Below are 24,203 nucleotides of genomic sequence, written 5' to 3'. Positions count from 1 at the left end.
ACTTGTTGCCTTCCTGCTGTGCCACAGAGTGTTTGGGTGTGCTATGTTTCTTAGTATACATCCCAATCACATGTCAGGAGAAAGAAACAGGCTTTTTTTTAATACAAGTGTATCCTGAACTCTCCTTGTAAAGCTGCATTTCTGTGGAGATTACTGCTATTGCACTGTACCATGGAACACAAGATAAAGCAAAATGGAAAATAATTGTAGCAGGTTTTAGCAGGAAGAATGGTGAAATGTAGCTGCCTGTGCTAGGTTGTGTTCACACATGTACATCCATGAGCTTTGAATAAGAAGCTGGGACTTTCCACATGGACTTTCCATGAGACTGCTTGTATTGTCTTGTTGGCTCAAGTTATTTGTCCAGACCTTCCTAATAATACCAGCACTGATTGGTTTTTTTTAGTAGGAGTATGTCTTGTTGCTGCATATAGCTTTTTTCTAGTGTTTGTATATTGCTTTGGTAATACAAACAGTGTCTACAAAATGGAAAAAAAAGAAGCCTTTGATGATTATCTGATGTTTGAACTATTAGCTATATTAAATATATTCTGTGCATTTGAGTTACAACTGTTCTCTCTCTTACAATAAAAATACTTCATGGCATGAAATGAAGCTAGGAGCCAAAACAAAATGAGAAGCCAAATACAGAACAAGCAAAACAAAACAGAGTGGTTCTTCACTGAACATACAGCAAACTTATAGATCTTATATTTATCTTACTGTAAAGATATGGGGGATTATAATACCCTATGATATTCTCTACTCTTGATCCCCACTTCATGATACTAGGCAAGCTATTGTTCCTGACTAAATTTTAATGGGTTTGTGGTCTTAGCCATGAATACCCTCTGTCTACTGATGAATTATACATTTCAGTTGTGTATTTTTAGATCAATACCTAATCAGTTTTGATGCTCTAAATAGAGGTGTATATATATTTAGTGGAGAAAATATGAACTTTGTGATGTCCTAAAAAACCTCTGCTTCTCTACCAAAGGGGCTGATCTCTCCGATTATTTTAACTATGGCTTCAATGAAGATACTTGGAAAGCTTACTGTGAAAAACAGAAAAGAATACGAATGGGCCTTGAAATTTTGCCAGTTACCTCAACCACAAATAAAATTACGGTAAATAGTGCTTTTTTTGTGTCACATATGTTTTTTCTCCCTGTAAAGCTGCTTGTGTGTCGTAAGCTTGTTCTGCCCAGTTCAGTACCTCTGTTAGAGTTTGCTCCTGACTCCCCTCCCCGAACCTCGAGTGTTACTGTGTTGCTTCACTGGCAGTTGTGTGGATAGTGTGACAGACAGCTACAGCTAGATTGCATCTGTACCTTTATTGAGATTGTGGCCCATCATTTAAGAGTTGTATGGTAACTTAATGGGCAATGTGTTATTTAACTTAGGCTGAAGACAAAGCTATGGAAGTAAGACCAAGTGCAGAGATTCTCGATGGCAGATACCATCTTTTTAAGGTGAATTTTAGTAAAATTTTGTTGGTTGCTCTCATTTTTCTTGAGTATTGCTTCCCATGCCAGCCCAGACTGATAGAAGAACAACTGATATGGACACAGCCATTGTTTCATACTCTCATCTTACATCAGTGACTTTCTGTATGTGTCACAAAATGCGGATTAAAAAGTGTTGCTTTGTTCGTCACTCTTCTGCAAGCATGTGAGTTAGTGGTCTGGTGAACTAACAGATTTCCTAGTGAAATTAATTTTTCTTGATGTGATGGTTTATTTGTAGTTGTAGTGTGTTCGTTTGTGCAGATTAAAGAATTTGTGGAGATGTGGTGGGAAAGCTTTTGTAGATTATGGCATGTTTATTTTTCCTGTGACATTGTAGCTCTTACTGTGTTTTGTAAGTTATCCTTGACAGCTCTGATACGAAAATCAATCTTCCATATTTTTGTGTTGTCCTTTTGGGGTTAGCTGACAATAAACCAAGTTATGTATAATAATTTTTCCACTCAAAAATGCTCATTTTCAGAGAATAGGAAGATCTACATGACTGCATTTGCCTTAAGGATTGAACTTTCCTTTTATCTTCTCACTTTCTCATTTACTCTTTTGTTTGATACCAAAGTTAAAATTATAATCCAAAGGTTATTTATTTTACCTATTCTCAGTATGTAGTAATTTTCGTTCTTGATCTGCCTTTGAACTGACTTGGAACTGTTTCTTTCTTCTGTGACAGACCTGTCAATTGCAGACAGATATTTTTGTTTTCTCTTATATGCTACTTGAGGATATTCAGTTATTTTGATTTTATTTTAGCAAGAATAGATTAGAAGTTCTCTGGGGCTTCATACCTTCTTCAGTTATCATTATAATAGTGCTGTGGGACAGTAGAAATAGTGGGCAATAGGAGTTACAATTTGCAACTGTCTATAATCTCAAAATTCTCTGAAATGTTCTGAAGGAGGAAGGATAAGTAGTCCAACCTGAAACCTCCCCTATTTCTAGCTCAGCATTGACTCTGGTGGTCAAACAGTACAGGTAATAATTGTGTTGTAAGAATTTGTCCTGTTTTACAATGAGTTTACATGTAATTATTAATTTCATTAAATTTTTCCTTCTCTTCTGGAACAGTCTTATGTAATTTACATTATATTTACATGTAATTTGGATTAATCTTCTCATAACTGGCAAGAAAGTCTCCTACATTTTCAAGTTACTCATTAATTTGTAGAAGTCTTACAGACTTTTGAGATAAATACTTACATCTTTTCCCCCTCATACTTCTGGATAGGAAACATTAATTCAATTTTTAATGAATTTTAAGAATTTGTGTGCATTTATGTGGCGTTCGGAAAGATGTTCCCATGTTTAGAAGAGAGATTCTGCAGAAACATAGTAGTTCACTTGCCTACAAGCTGTGAGATCACAGCTTATATGATGCTACAACATGGGTGAACTAGCTATGTAGCGTGATGTAGCTGTGTGGTTGATACAGTGGGAGTGACTTTAAAAATTGAATCAGTATAGATTTGTCTTAATTGCTAACTCATATAGGTTTCTCTTTCACATATAGCTGCTGCTGACATAAAACAATATTTGAAGTGCTTGCACCAAAGGTTTTACATGGCTTTAATGAAAAAAAGTGTCTGGAATTTTGCAGTGCTTCAGAAACAGCAGGGTGTTTCTGAAGTATTCAGTCTGAACTAATGAAAAATCTTTTATAGTTTGCGTAACTCAGAGTATGAGGCGACTTCCCGGTATGACTCAGAAATTAAGTGGTTACTAGATCTCATGATCAGTGGGGCAGACGGAGAATCCATTCAAGTCTCTTGTCTCATGGTTTGTTGGTGCTGGACAGAAGGCTTGTTAGATATCTCTGTTAAGAGTATGAAGACTTTTTTAAAAATAAGTTTGCTTCTTTCAAAAACTAAGATGTAATTTTGTTCATACAGGAAATTCTTCAAGAAAATCAGTTTGGTCACATACAAATCGAATGCTTGGGGAATAAATATTTAAACTGTCTAATCTTCTGTAACAATTGGCATATTGATTCTTATATTAAACACAGTACTTAAGTAATATATCAGTACAAAATATGTAATTTTGCTAGCTATGCAGAGGTGACAGTTTTGGAAATTATGGTTAAAGTTGGACTTACTTTCTTTTTGTGTTGGCTATATGTTATGTTGAGTATTGGAACTACTATACTTGTGAGGGTAAACTAATGATGAAACATTATTTTGAAGGTACAGCAGGGCAGAACTGGAAATTTGGAGAAAGAGTTGGCCGTGCAGTCGACCAAACCTGATTTCACATCTCCTCCTGCCTTATTCAAATCAGGAATTCCAGCAAACAGGTCAGTTAGCTGTAATTTAAGACTAAAAAACTCCTTCTACTGTTGCCTCTATGTCTTTGAAGTTTATGATTTTTGTAGGAAGAAAAAGGCAAATATGTTTCTATAACAGGTAGAAATGAGGGTAAGAGGTATCCTAATCACATTTAGCATCGTAACACATGAATACTGTGCTATCTTCTTGGCTATGTGGGAAAGAGAAGGTAGAAGAAAAAGGGAGAAAAAGCAGCAGGACCAAATAGCAAGACAGTTATAAAAATCTGGTTGTTGACTTATGACACTGTATTTTCTGTGTACAATTAGATTTGCCATCGTAGTATTTCTGGTTTGGGTCCTTATGAGTATTAGTGAACTAATCTTTTCAGTTTAACAAGATGGAATCTGACAGCTATGACTTTAACAAGCAGAAGAACTCCTGGAACCTAGTCTCTTTCCTGCAAGGTAGCTTTAGTTTCTCCATATTTGAATATTTTATTATACTTTCTTTGAAATGAGAGAAATTATTTCCTCATTAGGGTCTTTCTCCCAGCCCCAGGCTTTAATAAGTTGTGTCCTTTATCTCTGAGCCACTGCTGTTTGGTATCTTGCACTTGGCTTAGAATGAATCCATGCTCCTGCTTTAGTTATTTAGCCATCCTGTTCAGAAGTTTTGGTTCTGTGCAAATGAGAAGCCATTATATTACTATCATTACAACGATGGTAAGGAAGGTAGAACATTGGCAGCCATTAAAGATTAGGAGCTGTGACCTGTCTTTAGCATATCCATGAGTTCCATGACTAATTTAGAGGCACTTGTGTTCAGTTATTCCATCCTATAAGAGTTAATTCTACACCCAAATATATTTTTCTTGAATGGGGGAAAAAAAATCAATCATGCCCTTGCCTGCACTTTTCTTTCGCTTCTAGAATATTTCTTCTGGTACCTTAAATTTTTCTCTGAGCTGTCAGGTTATGCTGCTCTGTGTTTAGTAGATTTTAGTTCTTTGTTCTTCTATTTTTCTTTGTCAAAGAAACAAGATGAGTCTTCCAAACTTTGTGCCAACCCTGTAGCTATTTTTAAAATTTCCTTTTCTGAATTGCTTTTAATGTATGATGTTCTTGTAACAGAGTTCTTAAACTGGAATGTATTTTTCACAGGGTAAGGATTCCAAATCTATATCTAGCATACATTTTGTTAAAAGATTTCAATTCTTCATCCATCTCAGTGGTGGACAAACAACCTGTAAACTACTTTAGGAAGTAATTAATGACCAGGATATTAAAATGTAGTCAAGTTTAAAGTTGTAGAAAAAATGCATTGCTTAGATTCTGTGGTTGTGTGAAATTTGCAGTTGTTGTGACAACTGTGTCGCTTTGTGTCATTTACTTTGACATATCACTTTGTGACATATCATTTTGACAGTTGTATCACTTGTGTACTCCAGTAGTTAGAATAGGTTGTTTTGTATACATTTTAGTGTGAATACTGTAATTATAAGTTGTTAAAATGACAAAACTGACTTCTTTTGTTGTTGAACACCTGCTCCTATGGATACACATGCTTAAAATAGATTCTTCTGTAAAGAACAGCATTTCTACCAAGTGGTCAGAAGAGATTTTGAAAGAAAACTATGCTCAGAAGTCTGAGAGTAGCTCAGTAGCTGTGTGGATTATATACACTTCTACTTCAATGACTTTTCCATAATGCATCTATTATTTTTTGTTTATAAGAGCCTGTATTACTAACTTCTGTATAACCAATCAATGTTTTATAGGTTTGGACTAATTTCTTTCTTTAGTTAGAGTGTTTATTTTAGGTAAGCAGAAAATTTTCAGCAATACAGCTCTTCAATAATTTAAAATAATTGCCTTTATGCCATGTGACATTTGCAAAAGCCTTGTTGAGAAATTGCTGGAAGCATTTTTCCTGTAGCAGTAAAACTTCCTTCAGCTTCTAGCCAGAGTTGATATATTTTGGGAAAGGGAGGGAAAATTGATACAATTTGGTATAGCAGCATTGGTGTGGGGGTTGGTAAGAAAACAGAAGGACCTAGGCAATTGACCTCACCAGAAGAAGCAGCAGCTCTTCTCGTTTACAAACAGTGCCTCCAGAAAAGACAGTTCAAGCATCAGAAAGTGGTAGGAACAATACAGGAGACACAAATAACGGGAATTAAGGTAAAGGGGAAAAATGACTTAGGGCATGATGTTCATTTAACATTTTAGTTCCTCACTTACTAGTCAGAGTTGCAATATTGCTTCATGGGTGATTTTACACGTGGACATTGTGTTACATATTGCTCTTCAATTGCAAGTCTGGGGACAGATAGTTGTATTTACTTTTGCTTCATTTGTTTGTAAAAAAACATTAAAATAATTTTGTGCTTATGTTTTTACCTTTTTTGAGTACAGTAGTTGTTTGCATGTGATTGCAAATTGTCTCTAAACTCCCCCAAAAACCTCTGAGCAATATTAGTCCTAATCAATATGAAAGTTGTAGTTGACAAAGTAGAAACAGTAATATCGCTCACCAGCAAATAAATGTTGCTAATTCACTAGAATTGGATCCTAAATGTGTAATTAAAAGAAAAAATCAGTGCTTGTTCATACAATGTATCTCTGGGAAGTGTTGCTTGAACAGTGGCTGTCTTAATCATAGCTGAGGTATTAGTTGTTAAGAAATGACACCTGAATTTCTTGCCTTGATTCTGTGATACTTAGAGCTATTGAGTAGCATAAAGTGTTGAATAACCCTGAAGGAGGAATTAGATCATAATGGAAATAGTTTAGTAAATGAACATTGTATATAAACAATAAGGTATTTGTTCTCTACAGGGAGTTAATTAAAGATTTCTTGTGTGTGCTGTCACAATTATGGTACAAACCTGAAGGAACCTCTTTTGATTATAGTGCTTTCTAGACCATTGAGAGGATTTCACATATTTCAAATGTGTCCTAACCAACTGCTTCATAGAAACAACTTATTTTCAGACCAGTGCTTTTCCTTATGTCATTTTTCGAGGACTGTGAGATAGTTTTTCTTTAGTAGTAGAGAAATAAGCATAAGTCTCATTTATAAGCTGGCTGCAAAGGCTTGTATTTTCTCATTCAAGTACTACCTATAACAGCTCTCCATCATTAAACTTTTTCTGCCAGTTTTTTAGTTTTAGACCTCCATTTATGCTTTTTAAATGTAATGCTTGTACATTACATTTAAATTAATTTTGCTTTCCGAGAAATTAGCCTGTCTGTGCAATGGGCTATTTATCAGCTTTGTCTGTACTTAGGTCTTCTCTGTAAACAGATTTTCTATAGAAAATGGATTTTTGATATTTCATTACTGTGAAAGTATACCAGTTTCTCTTGTTCCATTAACTAGCTTTGCAAGACTAAGTGATGGAAATGCAGATATTATTTTGAAAAAAAAGTCTATTTTCTATACAAATGGTTTTGTGGTAAATCTGTTTGGTTCTTATTTATATCGATTTGTGGTGAGCTCAGCAAAGTTGAGGCTGTCCTCAAGAGAAGGAAAATAAAACATGTAACACACAAGCAAAACAAGAAAGATGAGCATATTGCAGCATATTATAATTCCATACATGTTAGACTATACTGTAAATCTACTAAATAAATGTGGCATCCAATAATTAGTCTGTTTCTGAATTCTGAAAAATCATATAGGGGTGTTCCAAAAAACAGATAATTTATTTAATCTGTGGTAAGAATAAGGATTTATGAAGCCATGAACTTGGAAAATAACTGGGTTTGCCTTCTTTTTTTCTTCTTCTTCCTCTTTTTTCCCCTGTTTCTCTTCGTTCTTTAGAATCTAAACTCAGCTTGCCAAATAAGATCGAGTTATCTTTCTGAATTAAATCTCCATGGAGAGTGGTATTCTTAGTGCAAATAGCTCATAAATAACCATTCTCTAATTAGGGTGAAATAACTCAAGAGTTGCTGGAATGTTCCTTTCAAGCTACACTTTCTATGAACTCTGCTGTGGGTTCATGTGCATCCCACACATGTGGACTGCCTTTTCATGTTCCAGTGGATCCATCTGTATCCCAGGAGAATGCATCTGTATCCCAGGTGCCTTGATTGCGTAAGGGGCAAACCAAGCCCTTCCTTCTCTTTGCTTGCGGCACTGAGACAGAAACTGCAGAGTGCCTGCTTAACATCTTATCACTGCTCTAGATAATGTCTAGGGAGTCTTGGAAATTTTTCCTTGTGCCAGCTTGCTGTGACTTAATGTGTGTGTGACTTAACCTGTGATTCAAGGTGTCATCTGCTGCTCCATTTGCAACTGAATCTATGCTTCCTCTTGTTCAAGTTCAAGCTCTTTTAGCAGAGTACTTAATGAAATTATTATTGCAGTCTTGGAAATAGAGAATTTGTCAACTTCAAGGTATGATGGCAAATGCCCAAACTCATCCATCATTATGAAAATTAAATCTCTTGGCAGTTGTTGGGAAGTACAGTGGACATAATCCTATACAACATTATTTAAATATTAATTATAAAGCACCATCTCAGTGAAATTGAGTGAGTACAGGTGTACTCATCAGAATCTAAAAAAAATTAAGTGAAAGCTCTGTTCATTTGAATAAAATTGATGTCTAGGAACCAACTAATTTGTAGCCTAGGTTTGCTTCATGTGATTTTGCAGTGGTGTGTTTGGGCTGCTTCCCAAGCCCAGGTTAATATTATTGTAATATGTTTGAGGCATATATTGCTTTAATGCCCAGTATTCTTGCACTGGTGTCACTGTGTGTGTTTTCAGTGCTGATTCCAAGAGTTGCTGACAGTGTGCAAACAGTACAAGAGAGGAAGAGCCTTAATTCTGCTGTGTCCATTGCTCCCAAGGGGAAGCCCTGTAAATCAGTGGGGTGAGCCAGGCAGGGACTTTTTGCTGTAGGCTAGTGTCATCTGTTATACAGAAAGACTAAAGCTAAGTAAAATGAGTTTTCCAGGATATAGTTTAGATAATTAAGACAAGATACCAGTGATGGAGGAGAACAAGTGTCTTAGAACTCTAAAACCAAATGAACTGTCAGTGAAAACTCAGATGGTGAAAACAGTTGTCTTAATAACTGTTTTGTAGTACCTATGGTCTCAATTTCGTTACTGAAAGCAAATTAATAATTCAGTGCTGGAAGGCCATGCAAGACCACTGGGGAAGTTTAGAAAAGCAGGTGTTGATTATTGGAACAATCTAATTTCTAGGATGAGGTGTTAGAAGACCAGAGAATTTCTTAAATTTGTGTTATTGTTGTAGAGTGTATATTGCTGTATAGTATATACTGTTTTATTTTGCAGATATGTTCTCAGAGTCTTGTCATATTGCTCTGGGTTTTTTTTTACTCTAAACCGTTGTGCTTAATAAGCTTGCTTTAAAATCCAGGAGGAAGCTCTAAGCCCAGATAGTGAAAAGCTTAGAGGACAGGCATTTGGATCATCCTCAGTATTGCAGTCTGCTAAGGAACTTCAGATTATCTCTGGGATAACTGTTTCTTCATGCTCTAGTGTCTGCTGTGTCTTTTTCAGTTGCATTGGAATCTAGGTATCTGAGAACTGGAGTCCAAGCTACCAGTCTGGCAGAACACTGAGCCTGTAATTCCAATTTCCAGTTGTTCTGCCTAATATTTGTATTCATGGGGTTAGTAGTACACTAGATATAAAAAAGACAAGAACTTGTCTTCTGAAACTGGAAGTATTTTTTTCTTTCTGTGGATTTTTTTCTAAGGAAATTTCAGGAAGCTTTTTTTCCAATCATTCTTTTACTGTTTTATATCATGCTCTTGGTAAATATTATCAGTTTTATCTACTGTGGTTTCCCTTATAGGTGAGACATAGCTATGCCTTAACCGTCAGCACTGTAGTATTTTTACCTCATTTTCTAGCAGAATTGACCTAGGTGAATCCTACTTTTTAACCTCTTTTAGAAATCAACAATGGGCTGCAGAGCAGGTAGAATCATAGCAAGTTAAGGGGTTGTAATGGACTTTAAAGATCATCTACCCCAACCTTCCCTGTCATGTGCAGAGACATCTCCCCCTAGACCAGGTTGTTCAGGGCTTTAATCCAACCTGTTTTTTATAACTCTTAGACAGACAGCTTTGGTTATAACTGCATCAAAGTTATAAATTTTCTATAAACCTTGGTTGCTGGTGTTTCAGGGCTCCGAACAGGAAAATTCACTGTACTTTAGATTATTCCTCTCATCAAAATATAGTCACAAATGTTCCCATTGTCGCAAATACCAGGTGTTAGTTTTACTAGGTGACTTTCAATTACTTGTCATATTTTCTGGTCTGGTGCCTGGAGCACTTCTTTTGTATCAGTATATTCCCCTGTGGTTAATTTACTGAAGATTTTGAGAGATTGATTATACTTTGAATTTTAGTGTTTATGTTTTATGCTTACGTTTTTTCTTCTATCTTACCTTTGTTTGATCTTCCATAGGATCTTTCATTATGATTTCATGCAATTTAGAAATTATTTCTAATTGATAGTTTATAGCTATTTTACATTAGATGTTTGCAAAAGTTCCGTTTAATATACTCTTATTGAAGTTTTGCGATATTTTTATTTGTTTGGGGATTTTTGTTTTTTGGGGTTTTTTTGTAACAGAAGAGTAGAAGTATTATTTTTTATAGGGTGGAAGGAGACTGCAGTAGAGTCTGCCTTTGTGTTTGTTTATTCAAGGAGTGCTTATTGTTACATTGTTTAGTTCTATACACTTGCATCATTCAGCAAAGGTATCACCTTTAATGTTCTTCAGAAACAGTCTTATAGTTTCTACAGGAGAAAGAACTTTTGCCATGTAGAATGAGAGAAGTACATAAAGCTTTCTTCTCTCTTTTTTTTTTTCCTTTTCTGATTCTGCTTGTTGATTCCGATTTGTCCTGTGTTGCAGGCGAATATCTGGCACAATAGATGTGATTGGACAGAGCATCACTATCAGCAGGGTGGAAGGACGACGGCGTGCTAATGAAAACAGCAACATACAGGTTTTACACTGCAGTTTTGCATTCTGTTTTTGACTAAAAGAAGTTTTTGCTTTGCCCATAGTTTCTGATTAAAATGTCAGCATATATGAATGAATAATACCTAAGTAGCTTTAAGTTCAGGAATAAAGTTTTGGCAGTTATGGAAATATATTAAGATAAAATATTTGATAAATTTCAAAAGAGAAATGTTTTGGTATATACCTGTTAATGAAAAGAGATGAGCGATGTTGCAGACTTACAATCTAGGAGATAGCACTGGCTCTGCTAGATCTGTGTGATATTCTGTTTTGTTTATGGAGTGACAAAGATAAATATTTAAACTGCCCATTTGTCCCCTATTCCTGCCAGACACTAATGCTGGAAGTGAAAGCCCCCTTTTATGCAGTTTGAGAAATGCCGTCTTATGAAAATAAGGTGTGAATGAGTTAATAGTTAATAGTAGGTTGTTTTTAATTATATTGTAGTATTTTATCATAAATTGCAAGATTAGTCTTTATGGTTTTAATCTTCAGGCTTTTATTATCCTAACAAAGCAACTAAATCTATTAAGATGGAATAAACTTCTCTCCTGGAAAATCAGAGAAGAGAGAAGGATCAGGGTTGCTTGGTGCCCTAATTGCATTTTCTTGCCAACTTAGGTTAAGAGTAAACTGTGAAAACAATAATGGATTGTAGTGCTAATATTGAAAACATTGCCATGTGTTTTTCATCTGTTTTCAGACTGTTTAAGTAATTTACAGCCTTGGGATGTTTTCATGCTTTTCATATTGATTTTTAAACGTTTTCCTTTACATAAATTTAAGGTGGTATTTTGGACCATATTCAGATGGCTTACATTCCCACTCAGGTCTTAGGTTTGTTGTTCCCTGTTGGCTGCTCTTAGAACTTTAAAGGCACTTGGCAAATAGGGGACACTGAACATAGGTATGCAGGTTGAACTTACAGCAGCTGAATAGGGCTCTTTAGATGTGCAGTGATACTTTCCTATTTTAGTTACTGGAAAGAGTGGAAACCTGTCTTTTACCCTTTTCACATAGCAATTGTAACTAGAGTTTGATATTTTACAGGTTCTTTCAGAACGCTCTAATCCTGAAGTAGACAGTTTTACCAAGCCACCTCCATTTTTCCCTCCAGGAGCTCCACCTACCCACCTTCCACCACCTCCTTTCCTCCCACCCCCTCCAACTGTCAGTACTGCTCCGCCTCTGATTCCCCCACCAGGTAAATATTCTGCACTAGGTAGAATGTGAATAATGAGAGATTTGTTAACTTCAAATGCTTGAGGTGCATTGTGCAGAATTTCAGAATTTTGTGTTCTGCTCTTTTCTTAAATACATCTGTAAGGCAAAACTAGAAACTTATTTTTACTTTCTCAGTAAGCATAATCCCATATAGTAAATAGTTACCTAAAGACTAAATGCTGGTTCTTGTGTTCTTGAAAATGTTTGAAGTGAGAAGCTGTTTTCTGTAATTCAATAACTGTTAATGCAATTGAGAGGTACATGTTGACACATCATTCTACAAACCTTTTAACTAAAAGTATGCATACCATTAATTTGTGTCACAAGTTTGATTCTCTGATGTCTAAGGTCAAAGCTGCAAGAGGAGTTCTAATTCCCCTTTTCTCTCACAGCATGTATGAATTCCTGAAAGTCTGATAAGTATTGCATTTGTGCTGTATCCTCTTTTTCAGTTAGAAGTCCTATTAGTCCCTGACGTTTTTTTCTGGTGTTCTGTGTCTATGAATCTTAGAGGAATCAAGGCTCTTTGAGAACTCTTCCCATTTTTAATCTGTTCTGAGATTTACTGATATTTGCTGAACATTTATTGAAATTTGATATATATGGAAATTTACTGGGAGAAGTGCCATGGGCATTTGCACAAGTAGTACAGTTACATGTACTTGTCATTTTAAGGCATTAAGTTCAAAAGGAATTGGCAAGAAACTAAGAAGAATGGTCAGTGAGAAATTAAAGTAGATGAAGAATCTTTGTGCATTTGATTAGGAAAGTGATGCATTTGTCTACAGAAGAGACTGGTTTAAGGTGGAGCTTCTTTCCTTATTTCTACTGTTCTTTGGATTCTTTTGCTTGACTCGTTCTGAAAATCATGCTGAGCAGTTTATTTGCTATTCAGCTTGCACAGGGGATCTTTTAAAAGGTTCTCTTAATGCCCTTATGTATAAGCAAAGAAGTAACATTATTTGAGTGCAACTAACGTGGGCCTTTATAGGGTTTAAACCCTCATGGAAGAAGTTGCTTCTTCAATTGCCACCCCTAATTTTAAAAGTTAACTCATTCTGCCTGGCAGGCTCTGGCTTTCTGCAGAGATGGTCATGCACAAAAATCACAACACCTAGAAAACAGGGGAGAAGTGATATAAAGATTAAATAATTCTCTGCTTCTTTCCCTTTCTTTTTTTCATAAATACAAAATAATAGAGTCTCCGAAGTGAGAATATGCTAGTGCTCTAGCAATTTTGTGATGTTTCCTTACTGCAGGGGAGGAGACAGAAAGAGAAGGAATGCTTGCTGCAGTTTTAAGCTTCATTTAAACCTTTGTGATAAAACAACATCTTTAATGCATTGCAAGTTTTTAGAAAGTAATTATTTTAATTGTAATTAGGTTCAGAAAAGGTGTTCTAAGCTGTATATTATTAAAAACCTTAGAACCACCCCCAGAGACACCCCAGATGCACTTGGTGCAGGGATGTCACATACAGGTGACATACTGGACTGTTCTTATGAAACCGCTCACCTGTCGAGTTTTGAAAAGTGAAAGAAATCCACATGTGTTGTGGATCAAGCCAGCAGGTTTGGCTTTAGTCTCATGCTTTGCAGGCAGGTTTATGACACAGGCTTGTTCAGAAGGTCTTCTGGAACATCCTTCCGTGCTTCGAGTAGATTTGAAAATAACGATTAAGAGCTGTGGATTTGGTTTCCTCAAGTCTGCGTTTTAATTGTGCTGTTGCCAGCTTTTTATCATCAAAGCTGTTCCTAAAATAGACTCTGCCATCCCTCCTAGGTTCACTGGAGGAGGAGTAAAAAAACTACACTTACCCAATATTAAACTGGGACTACTTGCCAGAAAATTTAAGTATTCCAAATATAAAACATCCTCCAAAAGTGCCTTTGAAAAAAGATCTTGCTTTGAAGTTAGGTCTCTTGTTCTGTATTCATTCACTCTTGTGATTCAAATCTTTTTTGAGGAACAAGTCCTGGAACAATTCAAAGTGCAAATGTAGAAAATTCTCAAATAGTCCTAGAAGATGACTGGCTGTGGCAAAAAAATGTACTAGTTTCTGTTTGCTAGGTTTATTGCTATGCTGGAGTAATTTTCATCTAAAGCAACACATGGGTGCTTGTTAACTTGGCCTTAAAAGTTGATTATGTGCTTTGGTTTAAACATGTAGTTAAACTGTGACATGTATTTGTGACATGATTTTAAAAAAAAGAAATTTCTCTGAAATATTGAACTTCTGTTGCATAACTTTGCAATATATACCAGGATGAGTGACTGCTCAGCCTCAGCATCCTAAGCGTGTAGTTTTTATCTTGTGATACAGAGAATTTGACCTAATTTAGCCTGTGGCAAGAGATCCAAGTTGAGTTATATTACATTTCTGAAGGCTGTTATATAGTTCAGCTAATTTGCAGTATGTTGTTATGCTCTGACAGTGTTGTTCATGTTTGATTTTTTTACTCCACAAGCAGAGCACATGTGGCATTGCTTTCCTTTAGTAAAGCATACTTGATTTTCTGTAAATATTTAGCAGCCTTGAGTTAGTAGGATGGCATACAATGTCCTGAAAGCAATTTTGAGCATGTTAGGTAAAATGGTGCACTAACGACATTTGGGTTGCTTTTGACACACAAGTCTGAGTATATAGGTTTAGAGTGGATGTATCTTTGTGGCAGCACAACGATGTTGTAGAGACATGACAAGGTCTATACTAAGCCACCTTCTTGCACTGGTACAACGTAGTCCAATGTAGCAAGAAATGACAAAATAGAGTGGTTTTTTGCAGAAGAAGGAATTGCCAGGTGATGCTACAAGTATATTTTTGTGCACTTAGAAGGCCAAGGAGTGAAGAGTTAAGAAATTATTTATTTTCCATTAACTGACACTTACGATTTTTGTTTCTTGCTTTGTGTCATATTCTTGTGTTAGTGAACGAGGTGAGGAAAAACCTTTGTTTAGATCTTTTTAGATCTTTTAGATGTTTCTGTCAACTTGGCACATAGAATCTTTCATTCTTTGTGATACCATCAAGTAAATTAGCTTCTGTTTTAAAATTATATAAGCATTAATTGTGACTCTCTAGAAGTTCTTAAAGGTTTTTAAGGAAAAAAATGCATGTGTGGGGTTTTTTTTGTGTAATACCATGCATTAACGAATTAAAGTTATTTGGACGTTTGGTCTCTGGGTATTAGTTGTATTCTGTCTTTATTTTGCTTGAATGGCTCTCAAGTGAAATTTTTTATTTGACTTCTAGTATTGTGGTGATATTTTTACTCTTAATTCTGCACAAGATAAAATTCTTGTGAATGAGGAATATATTAATTGTTTAATACAAATTTTTTTCTTTTTTGTAATGAATAGTTAGCTGATGGATCTTCAGGCAGTTGCGCATGTGTGGTGCTAACAGTATACTGGTTTTAGTGCAGCAATTGAAATCTTTCAAAGTATAAGGCAGAGCTAATAAACCACTTCGAGAGAACTTCTGGTATTTTTCTAGTTTATGTTCTTAACATTGCTCTATTATATAATATATACATGTTTAACATTTATATATTATATATATTTTTTATATTTTAGGCTCATGAATAACCTGTTAATTAGAACAATTTACCAGAAAATAGTGAACACTCTGGCTGTGCAACAGTTTGAGTTCTTAGTCTTGATTTTCTTTCAGGAATTTTCATCAGGAGTGTTTGGTTTTTTAAATGTTTCACTGTCAAACATTTTATGGTGTGATACCCAGTGTTCTTAACAACAGTAGTGCGCATTGGAAAGCTTGTGTTCTGGTGAAGAGAAAATGACTCATGCAATTTAGAAATTTGGCTGTTGGAGTTCACTGTCTCCTGATTTACACTTTGGCTAAGAGATGAGATTTTAAATCTTCAGGATTGGACAGAAAGCTCAATTATATTTCACAGTTTGTTTAATCCTATGGGATTAATGCTAGTAGGAATTCATGTCAGGGAAATCACCAAGAATTAGTGAACCTTGATATTGATCACTCTTCCTCAGCTTGCATATTCCAGAGAACCCAGCGTCATTCTTCACTATTCTTGCCTCTAAATAAATAAGATCATAAAGAATAAGAATTTAAATTAGAAACTAGATTTCATAAGGCTTGTTTAAAATTTTAACATTTGGTATTAAGGTGAGATCTTGATATGAGGACACAGAAAATGTTATCATTCTTCTTGATCATGTATGTAGTGAAAGCTCGATCTGGTTTTAGATCTACAGATAATAAATTATTACTATATCTGATATTTGTTGTTTTTTTAGGTATACCAATAACAGTGCCACCACCAGGTAAATTTGCTTAGATTTTTTTCCACATTTGGTTAAGAGATGAGAACTTAACTGATGTGCAACTTTTCAACTTTCTTTCAATTAAATAGATGAAAGGTCAGATATACTAAACCCTACATGTATATGTAGGCTCAGTTGTTTTGATGCCAGGCAAAAGAGAAATTGTATGAAAATGCTGTTGACTAGTAGACCTAGTCAGCCAGTTTTCTAGATGTATATTTCCTTCTTTTCTTTAAAATATTTTCTTTGTAGCTAAGCAGTAAAGGGTTTTGATTGTTGTTTATTAAGTATTGTTAGATCCTCAGAAATTTGGCCAGGCTTCTAAATTATCGTGTTTTTAAGAATGATTAAGTTTTTAATTTGAAGCACTGATAATACATGTTTAATGTTTTACTCTGTAAAGCTGGAAAGTAGTTTTTAGTCTGACAAAATAAAACCCATTTGTGCAGAAACAATTTTTACTTTTTTCTCCCTGGGATTTGTTTGCCTTTGTATACTTAGCCTAGTTCTTTTATGTTTTGATGGGTGGTAGTTTTTTCTTTCTCCCTTCCTTACCTAATTTATTGTTACAGGTTTTCCACCACCACCTGGCGGTCCTCCACCTTCCCTCATACCCACAATAGACAGGTGATTATCTGTTTGAAATCTTGCTAAGCAATCTGTCAGTATTCTATAACTGAAATGGATAAATACTCTTGCGTGGCCCAGTGTTTTATGGATTTGCATCTGGGAGAGGGGAGACAGCTTCAGATTTTTACAGTAATTTTATAGAAATGTTACTAGTCTCACCTATCAGCATATTCTTTGAGTAGGTTACTTGGCCACTTACTAGCTTAGTTATGACACAATATCAAAATAACTAAGTAGTTATGGTTTTGGTGGTATATCAATGCCAAGACCTAAGGTAATGATTGTTTAAGTATTCTTTAGTAGTCTGAAGGCTTATTTACATGAACTGTATACTTTTAAGCTATCATATCCTTTTTTATAGATGTTCACAAAAATTTGAGCACAAATTCAAGCCCCCATAAACTATAGGAAGTGCCAGAGTTCCACAGAATCCAAATTTGTATTTATGTTCTGTTTAAATGTTCAGCCATAATAGGCCTAACAGTACTTTTTCAATATAATTTTTAAATATGCATTTATATGTATATGCATACATCTATTTGTATAGATAGGTATAAATATATAAAAAGAAAGAAACATAGTCCTTGAAAAATACTTGCTTTTTGCTGGAGGCCAAAACCAGGTCATATATAACACTCATTTAAGATGGTACAAGCCTCTTGTATGTATTGTATATAACACATATATTATATATAAGTATATGTTTATTGAAGGAGGTAGCTTTGTTGCTCCAGCTGAGTTTTTACATGTATCTTTAAAATGTTAAAACTGGTTTTTCATGTATTTTCCACAGTGGACATTCTTCTGGCTATGATGGTCGTTCTGTTCGTGCATTTCCATATGGCAGTGGTAAGTAAGTAAGCTTGCTGGCTTTGGAAATTTTGACTACTGTGATATTGTTTGATACAGTTGTGAGGGTTTTAGCTAGAAGACTGAACAGGTCCCATCAGTATTTCATTATAAAAGCTCATTGCTGACCATTGTAAAGAGATACATGCTATTGCAAATTTAACCACTTGTGGTAAATACTATTGGTTTGCTTATTAATTAATATACTGGATATCTTTTTCTGCTGCTTTTGCAAAACTGTGATTTTGAAACATTATATATCATAATATGGACTGCAAGTCAGGGAGAATTTTTCAAGGATTTATAAGCAGGAGAACAATTACTGTTGAGATATCATCACAATTTTAACTAGCAAGACCAATCATTCAGAAATCCTGAGTGATGTACCTTTCCTTTGAAAAACCATTTGTCTAAGACACTATAACCTTGAGCTTCTCTATTGCAAAGACAGTAAATTTTTTTTCTTTTTTTTTTAATTACTCTTTTGGGAAAAAAATCTGATGCTGGAAAACTTGACTTAGTGTTTTTTCAGTAAAAATGAAATAAGAGTGAAATAAAAATAAAAGAGTGAAATAAAATAAAAGCTTCACTGTGTGCCACCAAATGGGCATCTAGAGAATGTATGCTGAGTTTAGAACTGTTACCTAGCACAGCTCTGCTTCTTGATACAAAGGAGAAAATGGGAAGAAAAAGTAGATAGAATCGTAGAATGATTTGGGTTGGAAAGAACCATCAAAGATTATCTATTTCCAGCTTCCCTGTCATGGGCAAGAACTAGATGAGTTTTCTCTAGATGAGTTTGCTCGAAGTCCCGTCCAACCTGGCCTTGAACACTTCTAATGGTGGGGCATCCACAACTTCTCTGAGCAACCTGTGCCCCACCACCATCGTCATAACAAATTTCTGCCTTATATTGAATCTAAATGTACCATTTCTCAGAGGAAAACCATGGCCCGTTGTCCTGTCTCTACAGGCCCTGGCAAAGGGTCTCTCTCCATCTGTCTTTCTTATCAACCCCCTTGCAGTATTAAAAGGCTGCAATAAGGTGTTCCTAGAGTCTTCTTTTCTCCAGTTTAAACAATCTAAACAACCTAGGAGAGATGTTCCAGCTCTCAGATAATTTTTCGTGGTCCTCCTCTGGACCTGCTCTAACATACCTTGTACTGGGGTCCCAAGAGCTGGATGCAATACTCCAGGTGGAGTTTCATGAGAACACACAAAGAATCACCTGCTTCAACCTGCTGGCCATTCTTCCTGTTAGTGCAGCCAGGATACAAGTGGCTTCCTGGGCTGCAAACTCATATTGCTGGCTCATATTTAATTTTTGCCCACCACTATCCCCAAGCCCTTCTCTGCAAGGTTTGCTTTGAATAAGTTTGTCACCCATTTTATACTGACATTGAGGACTCCCCCTCACCCAGATACAGGACCTTTCATGTTGCCAATGGCTACCTCTGCCCTCCGTGCATCTGCCATCCAGCCTCCTGCCCAGTGCCTTTTCTTTCAGCTAAATTCTGTTGCCTTGCTTCTTGTTCCTTTGAACGCTAGCTAGAGGTGAAATGTGGGGAAAGTTTTGGTCCATTTCTGAGGATGTGCAATGTTCAGCAGAGATCAAATGTTCAGCAAATCTATTTCCCAAATGTTCTGAAGTCTAAAGCATGGATATACAAAATGACATTTTGTAATGGCTTGCAATTTCTTGAAGTTGTAGCAATTCATGGAGTAACAAGCAGTACTTCGTTGACATTGTAAGGATCCTCATCAGTTATCAAATGTTTGCTTTCATGTGTTGGAAGCTTGCTATGTTTTCAAGAATGCTTGATGTGCATAAACAGCTGCTCTACACAGATTTCTTTTTTAGCAGTAATTGAATTGTGTTTTCTGAAGTTTTAGCAAAAAGTAAAAGCTGAGCCATACAACTTGCATGGTTGTTGCATACAACTTTCCTTATGATACAACTGCATGGCTTGAGCCATACAACTCAAGCCATGCAGAGTATCATAAGGAAAGCAGTCTTACTAACACATACCAATGTATGTATCTGGCATCTATTACATAGTTTCTAGCGTTTTTCACTTTTGTGTCTCTTTTGTTAGAATTTTCTATTATGTCAAGTACTGCCAGGGACATAAGAATATTTCCAAGTTTTATGTTGATCTTTAGAGTTAATGGCATGCTTGTGTTGTTGCAGCACCAATGTTAAAGGGTGACTTTTACCATGACCACATCAACATTTAATTTGAACTTCTTCAGCAGGATTAAAAAATTGTTTGCCTTTGTACAATTATGGAGACCAAGGAGCACGGTCTGCTCCTGTATTCCCAGTCTGCTCCCAGTGTATCTGGTATCCCTGTTGCAGCAAAAGCTTTCATATTTGCTGCACAAAGCAATTGTCTGTCTCTAAGCTGTCCCTGTCATACAGACTTTTGGATCTGTAGAGACTCAGTGGCATTTTATCAGTGTTGCTCATCTCTTAGTGAAAAATGTTTTCCTGGTCAGCATCATACTCTCACAGTCCCTGTTGTGCAATGTGATCGCTGGTCAGTGTTTTAGCAGTGCTCTCTGTGAGTCAGAACTTGGGGACATTGAGAACTCCACAGCACAGTGCAGTACAGATGATCCCTGTGATTTACAACCACTAAGTATATTTGTTTAATAGTTGCTTTGGATGATAACACTGAATCTTCAACCTCTTGTCTCCTTTGACAGTCTGTGCAGCTCCTAGCTTTGTCAAAATTGCAGGGGAAGATGTGCAAATGGAGCACATTACAAAAAATACCAGTCTTGATTAAGGTTCTAGCTTGTCTTCTTCCTATTCAAATTCCTCAGCTCATGCTTTGGTGTCTCTTCCCTTGTGGTGAGTCAGGTTCCCCATTGCAAGCCCTTTAGGAAGGTTACATAGTAAAATAATATTCTTAACTCATAGCTTCAAGAATGTCTGTTTTGGTTTTGTGCTCTTCCACTGCATCAATGTGGCTTCATCAATTTGCTCTTAAATTCTTTCACAATTCAGTGCTACCTTTGCCATCAGATCTTTAGTTTTGCTTGAGCTGCATTTGATCTGCCACTGAAGTGCTTTGTATTGTGTGCTTGTTTGCTTTTTCCTCAAGCAGTTCTCTGGTCCATGCTCCAAATGTTCTTTGTATCTTAGGAACTTGAGAGACATTTAACATTACAGAAACAGTTTGCGAGTCAGTATTTTTTGAGACACAGTGAAGATGCATTAAATGGTTTGCCTTATGCCATGAAGCTATAAGTTTTTAAACTGTCTCCAAAACAGGGCTCACGTATCCAAAATGAATACTTATTCAAAGTTCCCTTCCTGTTTTAAAAAGAAAATAATTTATTTCAAGTAATTTTATTTTTATCAATAAATTTTATCAATTAAAAAATTCATAAATTTTTGAAGTGTCTTTCTTTTTGTAGAAATTATGGGATAATCCATGTAGACATAATGGAAATGACAAATTACTTCATTTAATGTAGTAGAAGTAGAACACCAGTTCATACTAGAAAGTAAGCTTCTGGTGTGTTGTGAGTAATTCCTAGTGAAAATCTAGATATATAAAAAAGTGCAGTATGTCAAGTTACTGTTTTATCTTTTTTTACTGGGGTAAAAATACTTCTGTCTGGTGAGAATTACTCTAGATGTGATGGAGTATCCAAAATGTCTTGTAAAAGTACGTACTACCATTAATAATTGTTTTGTAGTATACATTTAAAGTTAAACTTAAGTTCAAACTTTAGATCAGAATATGCTGGCAGCCAGTGTCTCGTAGACCATACATGTGTTGTTGACATAGTGGCAAGTCAAGGAAATTAGCAGTCTTTTAAATCCAGCTGTTTTTTTGCTATTTCTGGCTGCTTTCCTTCGAAGAATTTCAGGTTTTGGCAGTATAATGAGCAGCATAATATTGTATTAGGGCATTTTTTTCTGTTAACCCTTCATTTTGCCTGTAGACCTGAAGTTAAACAGTGTCAAGCATTTTATTAGAGGCAAAACCTTGTATAAATGCTTTTTTAAGGAATTATACTTTTCATTGCAAATGTATTTTAACAATGAAGTGTTTTTTCCTGCTCCCCTGGCTGCTCTAAAGGTCTTTTGTGTTCCTCCTCTGGATGCTTGGCAAACTGTTCTCTTAAGCTTCTGCCAAAGCTTTCTGGGGCAGGCATACCTACCCCAGACGTTACAGGCAAGGCAATCTGAACATAGCTGTCAGAAGAAGCCACTGGTTTTATAACTCAACAGTATTAATTACAGCGCCAGTAACATTGTTTACATTGTTCAGTGGATATTCATGTTAATTGTACTGTTAATCTCTTTGTGACACCATGAAGTCAAGTAAATATTGTTCTCATATTATAGATGATGAAGTGGAGCTCAAAACAAACGATTTATTGAAAGTTAGGAAAGCTAGCAAGGCAGATAAGCAGAAAGGGAGAAGTCCTCAGTACTGTAAGTCCGCTAGAGAGTGCTGTTTCCAGCTAAATACTCAGCCTTGTTTTTCCTTTACAGGATGCGTTCACGGGACTTCTGGCGAGGGAGGGCAGACAGAACAATTGGGGCATTAAGAGTAATAGTTCTGTGTTACATCCAAGTTGGCAAAAAGCGGTGGAGAAGAAGTTCCTTCTCCCCATTGCTGGCTATCTGAAAAAGGTTATGAGACAGTGTTGAGACTTCCTTCTTAACATTTTAATATACCACTTCTAGATTAAGACTATGCTTAATTTTCTTAAACTGTTCCATTTTAGTGGTATTAGTGGTTGTGCTGAGTGTTCATAAATGTTACCTTACAAAGCACAAGTGGGGGCGTTATTTCTTCTCCCCAGACCGAGTTTATTTCTAAAGCTCCTTTTACATCTGTAATCAGAAAAGTATTACAAAGCACAGTATAGAATATAAATTAGTGAATGAGCATAACTAACATTGTATTTAAAATACAATGATTTTAAAGTAGAAGTGATAAAAATAATGACATTTAAATGTAAGGTTAGAAGTGGCCTTTTTTCCTCTTTTTCTGAACTGAGATTTCAGAGCCCCTGAGTTTCAAAGGCAGTTTTGTTTTCTAGTTGTTTTTGTTTTGTTGTTCCCCCAAAATAAAGCCATTTGATCACATAAAATCAGATTCTTTGAGCAAATGTTTGCACAATTTTTTTCCCCACAGAAGTGTTTATACAGACATATATTTGGGGTGTATATATCCTGGTTCTGTACATCCTTGTAAGAGGTATTTAAATGAGTGCTAGAAGTTTTTATAATCATTACAGATTGTGTTTGTGGTGTTTGCTTAGAATTAACTCTAATGTGAAAGGGGAAGATAGAAAAATGTTATTGAAGGAAATTGACAAATGTCTTGTTTTCATGCGTAAGTTTCCATATGATATTTGATTTTGTTCTTTCTAATACCTACATCTCTTTCTTCAGTCACCTTTCCACACCCTGCAGGTTCTGCACCCTCATGGTCTAGTCTTCTGGACACCAGCAAACAGTGGGATTACTATGCACGAAGAGAGAAGGATAGGGAACGTGAGAGAGAGAGATCCCGAGATCGGGATCGCGACCGGGACCGAGACAGGGATCGGGATCGCACCAGAGACAGGGAAAGGGACCGAGATCACAGTCCATCTTCGAGTGCGTTCAACAGGTCAGTGACATGGCTTACATGTGCTGGAACTCTGCTCAAAACCCTTGTCTCTGGTAAACAGTGTACTTCCACATTCAAACATACTGTTCTGCTGTGTATTCCAAAGAGCTGGGCAGTGTGGCTTCCTCACCTTCACCCTTTTCTCTTGGAAATTATCGTTCTAAATTTCTGCATGTAAAAGAGAAGTGGAAGAAAAGGACAGTATACATCCAGACTGGTCATAGTGCTTTACAGGTTAAAGGTGATTTAAGTGTTGAGAATGACTGAAATATCCATAACTTTTGACATCATTTGGTCTAGAAAAAAATCTACAGAAAAATGTGTCGAAGTACCAAATGACTTTGAATTGCCAATTCAGTACTAAGAGCAGTGTGTTGCAACATTTGACTTTAATTAATGGTGTTACTACCTGCTAAAATGGTTAATGTGGTTGGTAATACTGGCTGAATAATAATCTCTCCTCTCTTTTTAAAAACTATTATTTCAAGGTCAAGAACTTTTTCATTTTCATGTAGATTACGGAAATCATGTCAGATAACTTTATTCAGCTTTCTACTCTAATTGCTTTTAAAAAAAAAGCTGCAACTGTTCTGTGGTTCATGTGCTCAAGTACAAAGCATTTAATGTTGAGCTCACTATGGCTCCATAGAACAGAGGATTATTGGTTTGCCAGATTTTTCTGAATGTCCTCTGCTCATTATTTACTGAGCATTTTGGGGTAAATATCTGAT

At 35.9% G+C, this 24,203-nt stretch overlaps 1 protein-coding gene across 7 annotated transcripts in view; it reads left to right on the top strand.

Annotated features, from left to right (window-relative positions):
* Positions 1-24,203, top strand: part of FIP1L1 (factor interacting with PAPOLA and CPSF1) — a 38,476-nt gene that overhangs the window by 9,556 nt on the left and 4,717 nt on the right. The window contains exons 7-16 of one of the 7 annotated variants that reach the window (XM_085058956.1): positions 1,001-1,131; positions 1,407-1,475; positions 3,710-3,819; positions 10,709-10,802; positions 11,870-12,023; positions 16,322-16,348; positions 16,921-16,975; positions 17,772-17,827; positions 22,194-22,283; positions 23,253-23,472. In XM_085058956.1, the coding sequence (XP_084915082.1) occupies positions 1,001-1,131; positions 1,407-1,475; positions 3,710-3,819; positions 10,709-10,802; positions 11,870-12,023; positions 16,322-16,348; positions 16,921-16,975; positions 17,772-17,827; positions 22,194-22,283; positions 23,253-23,472 (1,006 nt within the window). The remainder of the gene's footprint in view (positions 1-1,000; positions 1,132-1,406; positions 1,476-3,709; positions 3,820-10,708; positions 10,803-11,869; positions 12,024-16,321; positions 16,349-16,920; positions 16,976-17,771; positions 17,828-22,193; positions 22,284-23,252; positions 23,473-24,203) is intronic. The other 6 variants (XM_085058957.1, XM_085058958.1, XM_085058960.1 and 3 more) reach the window with 6 other exon arrangements.

Source organism: Lichenostomus cassidix, chromosome 4, assembly GCF_008360975.1.
Source record: "Lichenostomus cassidix isolate B80296 chromosome 4, HeHo_3.0, whole genome shotgun sequence".
NCBI lineage: Eukaryota > Metazoa > Chordata > Aves > Passeriformes > Meliphagidae > Lichenostomus > Lichenostomus cassidix.
This window is presented reverse-complemented; position numbering and strand designations above follow the sequence as displayed.